The sequence below is a fragment of the Canis aureus genome, chromosome 11 (assembly GCF_053574225.1).
Source record: "Canis aureus isolate CA01 chromosome 11, VMU_Caureus_v.1.0, whole genome shotgun sequence".
Lineage (NCBI taxonomy): Eukaryota > Metazoa > Chordata > Mammalia > Carnivora > Canidae > Canis > Canis aureus.
In genome coordinates, this window is record NC_135621.1 from 71,262,172 (window position 1) to 71,275,129 (window position 12,958).

Genomic DNA, 12,958 nt, shown 5'->3' on the forward strand with positions numbered 1-12,958 from the left:
CCAGCAGGCAGTACACGTTCCTGCTTTTTGTCTTTGGCCATGTTATTCTCTCTGCCTAGAATGTTCTCTCAACCTTGTCCATCCAGCAATAAGTTCTTATTTTTGAAGACCTACCTCAAGCATCACGTCCCGTTAGCTTTCCCTGACTTCTCCTGACCCCACAGAACTGACCGCCGCCTCGCGGCCGTTCCCTCCCCGGCCCCTCCCCTCCAACACCGGGAGCTACGGACTCCTGTATCCGAAGTTCTATCGGGGTGAGCTCCTCAAGGCAGAGTCTCCCTTGTCGCTGGCTGACGTCCAGCACGTAGGAGCGCTCAGTAACCGCCCCGACGCGGCATCGAATGGCCCAACAAACCCTGGTCTCCCCGCGCAGACCTGCGGCGCTCCTTCCCCCACACCGAAATGCTGGCTCCAGAAAAGCAGACGAAGGCCCCTCCTGGCTACTTCACAGGCCAGATGCCACTGCACTAGACAAGACCATCTCCGTGGGCCTCACTGTTTGGCTCTTTCGGATGCAGATGTCACCGTCCCTAAGCAGGCTCAGAAAGCACGTACCCTTTGCAAAGCACAAAACGAAGGTACCCGCTGGTGTGAGCCCCTTCCTGACGTGTCAGCTTTCAGACACTGCAATGACCGCGCCGGTGCAGTCACAGTTCACGTGTACCTGACTAGCGGCGACCGAGCTTCTCCTGTGTACTCCACGTGCAGTCTCAGCCACTGAGGTTCAAGTGTGCGCCTCCCCTCATAACCTCCCACTCAAAACCCACGTGAAACTGTCGCTCGTTACCATCTCTCATTAAGTGAGTGTGACTTTGTTAGAAAGACCAAAGGAAAGGCTTTGACCATGCAAATGCTTATTCTGGATTTCATTTCTGAATTCTAGATTTGGCTATATTTAGCAAAGCTATAACCGTCATCATGCCTGAAGCCAGGAAGAAGACACCATTCACAAACCACCCCCTGAAAATCTGCAGTTGCCACTAAAAAACCAGACTTCCCAGCAGGCAAAGACAGCTGAAGTGGGAGGGATCACATCAGTGTTTGCGTCAGAGAAGACCTCAGGTGCTTAAAACCAACCTCCCCGCCTGGCACTAAAGTTCTCCATCACGGTACCGCCCCTTCTTTTCTCTCCAACATACCTTCTGCTCGGGTCACACATCCTCATCATCCCCGCCCCGTCCACTCCTTTCTGTAACACGGGTCATCCCACTCCCCACCTGCTTCTCCTTGACGCCGCTCGCCTCTCACTGAACCTGTAGGACGGCTCCCCTTCCCCCAGACACTATCCCCTCCGTAGCCCCGCAGTTAGCACAGGACCGGGGCACCCCGGGTGGCAGCTATTCAATACTTACTCGAAGGACCAAGACCGAGGGCCACGGAAGAAAGCCAGCGGCCAGGGAACAGCCAAGGAACAAATGTGAAAGAATTTCCTTCTATTATTCCATGTCCTTCTTTCCTTGATTCTGGAAGGGAAACTTAGACTAACCTAAACGATAACACCAGACTACTCGGTATCCCTGAGCTCATCAAACGGCTCTACCACCCTACCCTTGCGTATCCTACTCTTTCTGCTGGGAAGGCCTCGGGTAACTCTCATCTGGATCATCTGCTGGGCAATTTTCATTCCTGTTCAAACCACACTTCATCCAGAAATCCTTGCCCTCAGGCCCTCCCTCCTTACCACCTCATAACCATAACATCTTTTTATCATCTACTATATGCCAAGGGCCATGCTAAGTGCTGGACACTGATCTTGGGGTCATTTGTTGGTCAATGAGCTCCTTAAGAGCCAGGCCCACATCCTACTCATCTTAGTAGCTCTGGACTCGAACACAGTGCCTGCCACAAAGAAGGCCTAACAAATACTAAATGGATACATGCATACGTCATAACGATACCAACGCAACATAATCATACGCTACGTGTGTGTACACATACGTACACATACGTGTATCCTTGTTTGTTTTAGGTGTTTCAACCTCACTACCTTGTGGTGTTGGTAGGAGAAATTGCCAGTTTACTGCTATAGAAAGTCACTCAGTAGTTCTCGTTAACTCTAAACCTGGATTACTCAGTGTAAGTAAGGAAACTGCTCTGAAGGGGCACGTGGTCCACCTTACAGAGAACTGACGCGGTTCTGCAATGTGGTCTTGCACACAGCAGGTGTTCAATATTTATTGTTTAAAGCTTAGATGTGAGGCCTCATATAGCTAAGGGTGTTTAACAAAAGCACAGCTCTTCAGTCCTCCTCCGAGCATCGCTCCAATTTTTCCATTGAACTCATTCTGGAAGCTTAAACCAAATCTTCCCTTGACCTCATATGCCCATTACCTCAGACATGATGAGGAAGTCATCAGGGCATCTCCTCCTCTGCACCCAGCCTAGAGATAGCCACGTCCCTTTGAACTCATGCGACGACAGAGCCTTCACTTCCCCCAGACAAGCCCCGGTGGACTAGCTAGTGAAGGCAGGCGAGCAGCGCCGATGCTGTGGACGCCTTCTCCTGTCCTACTCCAGCACCTCTTCCTTGGTGCTTTCGCATTCCTCACTATAGGGCACACACCGATACCCAGATTAGAGAAACAGGGGTGACAGGTTCCCACCTGTGATGCTAAGAGAGTCTGTGTTTAAAACCCACCCTCCCCAAACTGCCTGGCCACTGCCCTGGGCGCTCGATGCATAACTCTCACCATCGTTGGGCAATCCTGGCTGGGCAATCCTGGTTAGGTCTGCACCTGGGGACTCGAAGAGAAGAGGGTGCAGGAAGGAACATGATTACCCAAAACATCTATCTGTTAGCCCTTCAAGGAGCCAGTGAGGCTTCTGCAGAAAAGTATCTGACTCTCTTCACCTACAAGGGGGAAAAGGATTGCTGCAGATTGTTGGAGCCAAACTAACCCTCACAACCCCCCAACACCTCTGAACTATATATATAGGATGTAACGTTGCTGGCAAATAATGGCTACTACTCACTGAACACCTGAAAAACGTTAAAGAATTCACACGCGTTGCCTCACTTGATCTTCACAACCACTCCACAGGGTAGGGGCTCTTGATCTTTAGCTTGCATCACAACCTCTCCAGAAATCTGTTAAAGCCCCACACTCCTGGCTTATGGGGTGAGGCCTAATTTGCATTTCTAAAAGCTTCCGTAATGATGCTACTGATGCAGGACTCCACAGGCTGAGAACCACTGCCATAGGGAAACAGATTCAATAGAGATTTGAAATGTCTTATCCAAGGTTTCACAGCTGGTAAAAAACAGATCCAGAATCCGAACCTAGACCTGCCCGACTCGACAGACAGTGCTGGTAACCATGCTACCCTGTACGTGTGAATATTTGCCTTGTCTTCCCAAAGTCACTGGTAGCTCCTTAAAGGCAGACATCACGCTATACCCCTCTCAGAATTCAGTAGTACCTTTTCACTTAGTAGGTGCTACGTAAATACTTTGTATACCGGCTCCTACAGAGTTATATACTTCTTAGAGCCACATATTCAAACTTGCTTATAGTCAATGAACATAGATAGAGAGGGCAATATCACCAGACCCAGTATTACACAAGACTCTCTCCTGCTGCTCTGAGTCTTGGTCCACGCGGTCTCCACACCTGGGGAGCCCCTACTCACTCTTTGGTCAGCCACTACCTGCAGAAAGCGATTCCTGGCTCTCTAAACACTGGGGGCCACGGCACCCTAAGCTCATCTCCAAGATTGCACAGATCACTCTATTCGAGCTGGTTGTTTTCCATCTTTCAACGTAGTTCGTAAACTACAGCATCTAGTTTGATGTCATACCCCAGGACCTAGCACTGTGCCTGGCACATCATAAATACTCCATAACTGCTTGCTGGGTGAATATGAATGCAGAGCTGCAAGCCCTAAATTCCACTTAAAAATATCATAATGCATGATGTGCAATTCTCAGGGATGAATTCCAGGGAAGAGGAGGACAGCCTGGATGACAAAGACCAATTTTGTCTTTTCTCTTCCCCACCATTTAGACTCGGAGAACAGGCACCGCTTAGGGTAGCACCAACTTCAATGAGACAATATCCTAGCTGAACAAAATGCTCCTGGGCTACAAAGTCAGCAGAGGCCATTCAAAGAGAAGGAAAGAGCTCCGTGCCCCCTCATTCCTCCTGATTTCTCTCTCACACTCTTCTCCATTTCTCCATCCCACTGCAGTTAAGGGCTTTGGCACAGGGATGAAAGACACAGATCAGACTCAAGGGTGCGGATCTGGCAGCGGGCACAGAAGCATCTCCCATCCTGCACCAAAGCCCACAGGGAAAGATCCAGAGGGACGGTGACTCAGGCCCCGGATTAAGTCCAGCTAGAGCAGTACTGAGAATGGGAAAGAGCAACAATTTCACAAGGACATGAATTGTCAGATCTTTTTTTTTTTTTTAAGTGTTTTTAAACTAAAAGCTTCTACCCTAACCCCAGAAAAATGGGACCAAGTTGAACCCAGTACTTGCACAAGCTGAGAGCCAAACACAGCTTCCTCCTCCACCAACCCACCAGCCTGCAACACTCACCCGTGACAGGCATCTGCCAGGCCCAGGTTAGGACCTTTGCTTCGACCTTAGCTCACAAAAAGGCTCCTTCTCCAGCTAATAAATTGTCCCCCCACAGACCACCATGTTGCAGTAGCAGAGGCCTCCCCCTTCCTCCATCCCCTCTCAGCCAACAACACAACCTAAAGCAGGTTAGCCCCATCCAATTAGTTTGAATAGCCTCATGCCAAGGAAATTGCTACTTTTATTAAAAATAAAAGCACACAAGGCAGGCAACGGGCTGTGAAAAGTAGGAGTCTGGCGTAATTATGAAGGTCGAGGTTAAGGTTACCAAAAGATACGCGCAAAGATCTCCAGAAAGCCTGGGGTAGGGGGGACGTAAAATACATATATTTATACATCTATAGATACACAGATGAGCACACCTGGAGGGAATTTACACAGCAGACCTAAATGACATCTTCCCCGACAGAGGAACAACAAAAATCAGGTGCCACTCTCCAGTAATTCTTTTCGCTAAAAAAATAAAAATAAAAATAAAAAACTAAAACAGGAGGGAGAGGGGGCCTAGTTAGACTGGTTTTCAAGATAACCACATCCATCTCGTGTAATTTCTGTTATCTTGGCTACATCCTGGGGACCTGATTACAGTTGGGGTCAGGAAACAAAACTAGTCCAATCCACCGAGAGAGGAGAGAGAGAGAGAGAGAGAGAGAGAGAGCGCGTGAGCCTTGGCTCTTAAGAAAAACACATTCCCGTTCTCTGAAAACCCTTGTCTTCCTCCAACGCTTGCCTGCCTGCCGGAGGGAGAGGGAAAGTTGGGCAGAACGAGAAACCCCTCTCTCTTCTTAAAGCTACTCCGTCTGCACCCTTGGGCCCTCGCATCACAATTTCAAGTTTGAGGAGGACGGCAAGCCCAGCCCCCGACACTGGATGCCTTTGCACTTTCACACGTACCTGATTCTCACCCGATCCTCCTAATTCTGTGAAGCCGACAAGCACTGGCTTGCCAGCTTTTTTTTTTTTTAATTAATAATAATAATACAAGCCCCCCCCTCCTCCCTCCTCCCTGCAGGTAAACAATTTCCAGCAACCTCCTTCCACCCCCTCCCCTCCCCGTGAACACTGTCACTTCCAAATCTCAGTTTTAAATTTCTCAAGGACAAGGGTTCACTGAGCAAGGAAAGGGAGGTGGAGGTGGAGGGGGGGAGCAGAAAGGGAGGAGGGTCAACCGGTCAAAGCCCATTCATACACCGGGCAACTGGAAAGCAGTCCTGCTGCATCAGCACGAGATCCTGATTCCCGGCGCACTGGAGGGGTCGGGCCATACCTTCCGCCAGCACCTCGTCCACCGTGACCTGCTGCCGCCCGATGCCGAAGACCCTCCCGATGTAGCCGCTGCCCAGGCCCGAGGTGCTGCCCCCGCCTCCGCTGGAGCCGGAGCCCAGGCCGGAGCCGCCCTGCTCTCGCCGGGAGTCGAAAAACTTCTTCATCTTGCGGATGGGAAGCAGTGGAGCAAAAATACCGACGGGTTTCTGGATCTTTTTCTTTTTTTCTTTTTTTTTTTTTTTAAAAAAAAAAAAAAGCCAACAAGCGAGATGCAAGGATTTCTTCTCGGATTTCAGCTCGGAGAGGAGCCACCCGAACCCGGCCGTGGGGGTGGGGGCCGAGGGAGGATGCCTGCAGGCATATGCGTGTCAATCGCGCCGCGGTGCCCTCCTCCTCCTCCTCCTCCTCCTCCTCCTCCTGCTGCTCCTCCTGCTCCTGCTCCTGCTCGGGGGAGCGATCCGTGTAAGTTCAAGCCTGTGATGACAGAAGCAGAGGGCGACCGCGGATGGGTCGGTGACACACTCACGGGTCCGGCGGCGGGTCCCCGCGGGGCAGGAGCCGTCCCCGGGCCCCGGGCCCCCGCCCCCCCCCGCAGCGCCGACCCCGGGGCACTGCCCCCCCCGCCCCGCGCGGCAGCATCCCCGCGGCACCCACCTGCGACGGCTCGGCGGCTGGCGCCCCGCTACCGGCCCCGCAGCATCGCCCCGGCCGCCGGGCCCGCCCGCGCGCTGCAGCGAGAGCCGGGGCCGCGGTCGCCGCCAGCTGATCCCCGAGCGCCCCGCCGAGCCCGGCCCGCCGCCCCTCCCCCGCGCCCGCCCTCCCGCCCCGCCGGCCGCCCAACCAGGAAGTGACCCGCCGCCGGAAGTGCCTGTCGGGGCGGCGCGGCCCCGGCCCCGGCGCTCCCCCCGCCCCGCGGCCGCCGCTCTGCCGCGACGCGCGAGGAGGGAGAAGGGAGACCCCGCAGCGGGGGCGGCGGCGGGGCGTCTCCGCGAGGGGGCCGTGTCGGAGGGGAACTTTTACGGCCCGGGCCGCGCGGCACCCTGGGACACGTAGTTCGGCGCCAGGCCGCGGCTGGACTACAACTCCCAGGATGCCCCTGGACGGGGGCGAGCGAGGCGGCGCGGCGGCCTCCGAGGCCCGACGGTGTCAGCGGCTGCTGCGCGAGCGGGGATTCGGCTGCTTAAACACATGCGCTCAAGGAGCTGCCGGGGCCGAGGAGGCCGCTGCGTGTTCCGCCCTTCGGGAGCCATCGCCTACGCGGCGGGACCTCCCCGCCCAAGGGATTCTGGGGCTTGTTGTTTCCGAGAGGATGGAGGCGGACACCTGGAGGACGCGGCGTGGCGGCTCAGCCCCCGGCGGCCCCGCGGGGCTCGGACGGCGCCAGGCCCGGAGTGGACGGCGGGGGCCAGGGCGAGAGCCGTGCGGGCGGCTGCGGCGAGGCCACGCGCGACCCGCCGAGCCCCCGGGCCCGCAGCCTCCGAGCTGTCGGGGACCCGCTCGCGGAGGAGAAGCGCAGCCGGCGGTGTTCGCTCCGGGACTCCGGGCGACTAAAGGGGTGTGTGCAGGGCAGGCAGGTCCTGGGGTGCACGCAGGTACGGGGGTGCAGGGCAGGTCCTGGGGTGCAAGGCAGGTCCTGGGGTGCGAGGCAAGCCCTGGGGTGCAGGCAGGTCCGGGGATGCAGGCAGGTCCGGGGATGCAGGGCAGGTCCTGGGTGCAGGGCAGCTCCTGGGGAGCCGGCAGATCCTGCGGTACCGGCAGGTCCCGGGTGCAGGGCAGGTTCAGGGAGCCGGGAGGTCCTGGGGTGTAGGGGAGGTCCGGGGGTGCAGGCAGGTCCTGAGGTGCAGGGCAGGTCCTAGGGAGCCGGCAGATCTGGGGGGAGCCGGCAGGTCCGGGGTGCAGGGCAGGTCCTGGGGAACCGGCATGTCCTGAGGAGCCGGCAAGTCCGGGGGAGCAGGCAGGTCCGGGGGTACAGGCAGATCTGGGGGTGCTGGCAGGTCCTGGGGGGCCGGCAGGTCCAGGGGTGCAGGGCAAGTACGGGGGTCCTGGCAGGTCCGGGTACCGGGTAGGTTCTGGGGTACAGTCAGGTCCTGGGGAATGAGCAGGTCCAGGGGTACTGACATGTCCTGAGGAGCTGGCAGGTCCTGGGGTACAGGCAGGTCCAGGGGTGCCGGCAGGTCCTGGGGTACTGGGAGGTCTGGGGGTACTGACAGGTCCTGGGGAACCGGCAGGTCCAGGAGTACCAACAGGTCCTGAGGAGCTGGCAGGTCCTGGGGTACAGGCAGGTCCTGGGGTACTGGGAGGTCCAGGGGTGCCGGCAGATCTAGTGATGCCGGTAGGTCCTGGGAGCCAGCAGGCCTGGGGTACCAGCAGGTTTGGGGGTGCCGGCAGGTCTGGGGGAGTCAGCAGGTCCTGGGGTACCAGCAGATCCGGGGGTGCCAGTAGGTCTAGGATACCGGCAGGTCCAGGATGCCAGGTGGTCGTGGGGTGCTGGCAGGTCTGGGGGAGCCGCAGGTCCTGGGGTACCGGCAGGTCTGGGGGGCTGGCAGGTCCTGGGGAGCCAGCAGATCCCGGGGGTGCCGGTAGGTCCAAATCGTTGGCTCTGATCCCAAACTTCCCGGCTGGGCCGCCGCCGCCGGTGGTGCTTGATTCTTCCATCTTTGCTGATGCTCTGGCTGGGTCGGACCTTCATAAATCCCCTCACCCAGGAGCCCGAGGCTGACCTGTTGTTTCTTTTTCACTTCAAGATCTCCTCCTTGATGCTTATTTTACCCTGACACCGCCTGAGTGACAAAGTCCACTGGGTGGACAACGTGATTTTCATCTACCAAATGCAGAAGATTTGGAAGGCCGGTTAGTACCCTTCTCCATCCTTAGATTTCCTTTTTTTTTTTTTTTTTTTTTTTATTCATGAGAGACCCAGAGAGAGAGGCAGAGCCAGGCAGAGGGAGAAGCAGGCTCCCTGCAGGGAGCAGGATGTGGAGACTGGATCCCAGGACCCCAAGATTAGGACCTGAGCCCAAGGCAGATGCTCAACCCCTGAGCCCCCAGGTGCCCCCATCCCTAGATTTCCGGATGGGTGATCCTGAAGGTAGTTCCAAATCCCTGCTCCCTGCTCCCCCCAACAATCCATGATTTTTCTGACTACCTGAATATAGGTTATTTCTCACCCCAACCCTGCTCTCCCTAATTCTGTGACAGCACTCTTGGCTTGTAATTCATCCCAGAACTTTTTCAACAGGCATTTGAGGGGAGGAAAGAGAAGTACTCCAGGAAGAAGAAGAAAAAAATGGTTCTTGCTTTCTTGACTCTGAATACTGAATTGAGCCGTGACTGGTGCCTCTCCTTCCTCTTTTTCTTCTTCTCCTCCTCCTCCTCTTCCTCCTCCTCCTCCTCCTTTTCAAGTAGTGCCTTTGTAGTTAAGCTTCCCGTGTAGAGACAGCATTTTTTTCTTCCAGAGGGAGTCAATGTTGTCACCTCAGCTCACAAATTCATGCAGCCACCTCCAGGGTAGAATGCAGCACCTGCTAAAACATTCCCTCAAAGGAAGCCCACGGAGGCATGTTCTCTGCGCTTTCCTTAAAAGGCTAGATTTTGTCTTTAGGAAGTTTGGAATAGACCTTAAAATAGATGGGAAAGCTTATTTGGAATTAGGTTCATTGACTCCATCTTTCTCAATGTCTATTGATCTTGGTTGGCTTTTTTGAAGAAGTTCTATTGGGTCCTAGAATCTGTTGCTATCTCCGTTTTTACTATCCTAGACATTCCTGTTACCAGACTAGGCCAGACTTAATGCAAATCCCAGCTCTCCTTCGTGAGGAACAAAAACTTGTTTTTATCTAATAGGATTAAGGTAGCTAATGAGCATTCACCTGCATGCTTTAAGGAGGTTTTTTTAAAAAGAAGCAAAAGAAAGAAAAAACAAAAAATGTGAAAAAGTCTCTGTCAGAGACAAATGACAATTGTAATGACAAAACTCCAGTTTTTAATTATTTACATATAATAAATTATTTGATCCTCCTAACAACCCTGTGAAATAAGGTAATATTACTGTACTCATTTTTTAGATGGAAGAACTGAAGCATAGAGAAAAATGAGTTGCCCAAAGTCACACGGATGGTGACCTGGCAAAGCCAGGGCTCAAACAGATTTTTTTTTTTTTTGGCTTTAGAGCCCAGTGTTTAACTAGCTACGCTGCACTGCCTCCTTAGAAAAAACAAATATAGACTGACTAAAATACTTGAAAATAGAAATGTATCTGCAAGCAGCAAGGGACCAGGGGACAAGAAGTCTCTGCCACTCTATAGCTCTCCCCTAGATCACTTAGATCTCTGGACCTATTTTCTCAGCCATAAAACCAGTGCTCTCTTACAACTCTTAATAATTTTCTTGTTCCTGAGTGCGAAATAATCACAGACCAGCCACTAGCATCCCAAAGCTCCTACCACAGTTACTGTCTGTGTAATTTGTCCCACCCTTTGTTGCGTTCCTATTCAACTTTTTGTGTATATTGTCACCTCAAGTACTCAAAGTCAGGGCATAGTCTTCTACTTGTCTCCTTGAGCATTCAATACAGTAGTTTATGTCGTGTGTGTCCTTTCCAGTACTTGAGCAAGCCGAATAACTGACTTCCAATTAAATGTGACATAGAAGAGAGCCATCTGATTTGAGGTAGAAAAAGTGATTTGCAGTATTCTGGACTAGGTAAGCTTTTGAACTTAGTCTAGGAGATGCTATGGATAAATACCTAATCAAAGAGAAGGGTGCCTGGGTGGCTCCATCAGTTAAGCAGATGACTCTTGATTTTGGCTCAGGTCATGACCTCAGAGTTGTGAGATCAGGCTCTATGCTGGGCATGGAGCTTGCTTAAGATTCTCTTTCTCCTTCTCCCTCTGTTCCCCCCTCCCCGGGGGGTGGGAGAGAAAAGGGGAAAAGAAAATGACTTACTATGTATTTTTCATATGTCAGTTACAGTATTAAGCACCTTTTTTAAAAAAAAAAAAGACTTCATTTATTTATTTGACAGAGCATGAGAGAGCACAAGGAGGAGAAGCAGCAGGGAGAGGGAGCGGGAGCAAGGAGCCCAATATGGGGCTCCATCCCAGGACCTTGGGATCATGACACACGCTGAAGCCTGCCACCCAACCGACTATGCCACCCAGGCGCCCTGTATTAAGCACTTAACATATTATCTTTAATCCTCAGGTATGTATCTCTGCAAAGTAGATACTTTTATCTATTAAAGTAGATACTATTATACTATTATCCCCAATTTTATAGATGAACGGTGAAGAGTTTGTCAGTAGCAGAGGGATGTGCAAGGTTTGTTAGGTTAGGAGAAAATGACTTGCTCTGTGGTGTTGGCTAACTCCTGTCACAGTAAACCCAGTTATGGCAAGATGTGGTGCATCCTAAGAGGAAATGAAAAGGAAGGGGACCAACATAAACTTAACTACCTTAACCAAGGCCCGCACCGTGTTGGATATTTAATCGTATCACTCAGCCTCCACAATAGGTAGGTACGAGGGGCGCGTTACTTTTAATTTTGTCAATGCGGAAACAGGCCAAGTGTTCACATATGTCAGGTGTTGCTCACAGAGCCTGCAAAGGACAGAGGCAGAATCAAAACCCTTGTCATCTCCCCTGCACCATGTAGCCATTCTAGATTGCCAGCTGTTAGTCCAATGGAATATATTAGAAATCCAGATTATCAGGCCCCCTTCAGACCATTAACTTTGATTACAAAATAAGGAACCAATCAAATGCATTGCTTAAGGGGAAGAACCATATAATATTTTTCTCCACTTTCGGTTAACATTTTTAAAAAATGTTTTTAATTTAAATATTTTTGCCCGCTCTCCTGAAGTATAATTGACATATTTATCATTGTTATATTTTTCTCCGACACTAAAAATGTACACAGGGATACAGTTTGCAGAAATTTATTTTCAGCAGCTCCTTAGTGCTTAAAAAGCAAGCAGAGAGTTAAAAGTGAATAAAATATAATCCTCACTTTCAAGGAATTTAAAGTATCCTGTAAAATTAACTGTTCTAAATGACAGAGAACTAAAAATGTTAAGAAAGGCACATAGTAAAAACAGCCAGAACGTATTTAGGTAGGGGCGAAGGCAGCAATCTGCTTTCGTCAACCATCCAGGTGATTCTGATTCATATTCATGTTTGAGAACCACTATTTAGCAGAAGGGAAATTATAACAACCATTTTCCTTCTTTAACAAGAGCACTTAATGTTTTTGTTTTCTGGTTAGAAAAATAATTACATAATCATTCAAAGTAGCATGAAGAGTAACAACCAACTCAGAATAAAAATCACTCAGAGATAACTGCTATTGAATGTTTTTTGTTTTTTGTTTTTTTGCATTGACCGTTTGTTTTTCCAAGAAGTTCAAAATTTCAAGGACCTCTCAGCATATCCAGTCCAACAGCCTACTGGAGGTCTAAATCTCCCTTTCTCCTTTTAGCTGCCCTATATATCTCAGCTTCTCCTTCTGTTCTGCTGCTTAACTGTTACTGCAGAACTTTGAATGTACCTCCATCATAGCCCAAATCAATTCATAGCATCGTCATTGGTTTACCTGTTTATCCCTTCGGGATTACATCACGCCCATCCTTCTGTCCTTAGCAATCAACTCACACACACATACATAGTGAGTGCTCAAGAAATATTTCAAACAAATGAATTAGTAATTTAATGAAAACAATTTAATGAAAAAAATACTGAGACATATTTCATGCTTATCAGGGTCCTAATTAGATTGAGTTCTAATAGTCTAATTAACCACAGAAATGTTCTTTTAGAAGAATTCCTTCATCACAAAAGGTTTTAGACCTAAAAAAACAAAAAAACAAAAACAAAAGTTTCTAGACCTGAAAGCCCATGTTTGATGATCAGCAAATCCCAAAAGATTTATAAAGAAAATATACAGGATACTAAGTCTTCTGTAACAATATGAAAGGCACCTAAGACGTTGTAGGTCACTCATATCCACCTTCTCCTGCAGTTTATTTTGAGGTCGTTCGTTTAATATCAATTTACCATGAATTTTCATTCTCTTCCAGCAACTACCCCATTTTTTCCACCTCTTTCCAGCA

General features: G+C 50.9%; 2 protein-coding genes across 29 annotated transcripts in view; one reads left to right on the top strand and one right to left on the bottom strand.

Annotated features, from left to right (window-relative positions):
• Nucleotides 1-6,642, bottom strand: part of AAK1 (AP2 associated kinase 1) — a 156,071-nt gene extending 149,429 nt beyond the window's left edge. For all 13 annotated transcript variants that reach the window (XR_013389885.1, XR_013389884.1, XM_077915722.1 and 10 more), the window contains exons 1-2: nt 6,504-6,642; nt 5,851-6,323 (exon numbers count right to left, since the gene is read on the bottom strand). Coding sequence is in view for 11 of the 13 variants with exons in the window: in XM_077915722.1 (XP_077771848.1) it covers nt 5,851-6,013 (163 nt within the window). In the remaining 2 variants the exon portion in view is untranslated. The remainder of the gene's footprint in view (nt 1-5,850; nt 6,324-6,503) is intronic.
• LOC144324344 (uncharacterized) overlaps nt 6,136-12,958 on the top strand; it is a 52,140-nt gene continuing 45,317 nt past the window's right edge. For 7 of the 16 annotated variants that reach the window (XM_077915727.1, XM_077915728.1, XM_077915729.1 and 4 more), the window contains exons 1-2: nt 6,772-7,441; nt 8,594-8,699. In XM_077915727.1, coding sequence (XP_077771853.1) covers nt 6,940-7,441; nt 8,594-8,637 — 546 coding nt within the window. In that variant the 5' untranslated portion in view covers nt 6,772-6,939 and the 3' untranslated portion in view covers nt 8,638-8,699. Of the gene's footprint in view, nt 6,312-6,771; nt 7,442-8,593; nt 8,700-10,450; nt 10,649-10,872; nt 11,052-12,958 lie in introns of those variants that run through there. The other 9 variants (XM_077915732.1, XM_077915733.1, XM_077915740.1 and 6 more) reach the window with 7 other exon arrangements.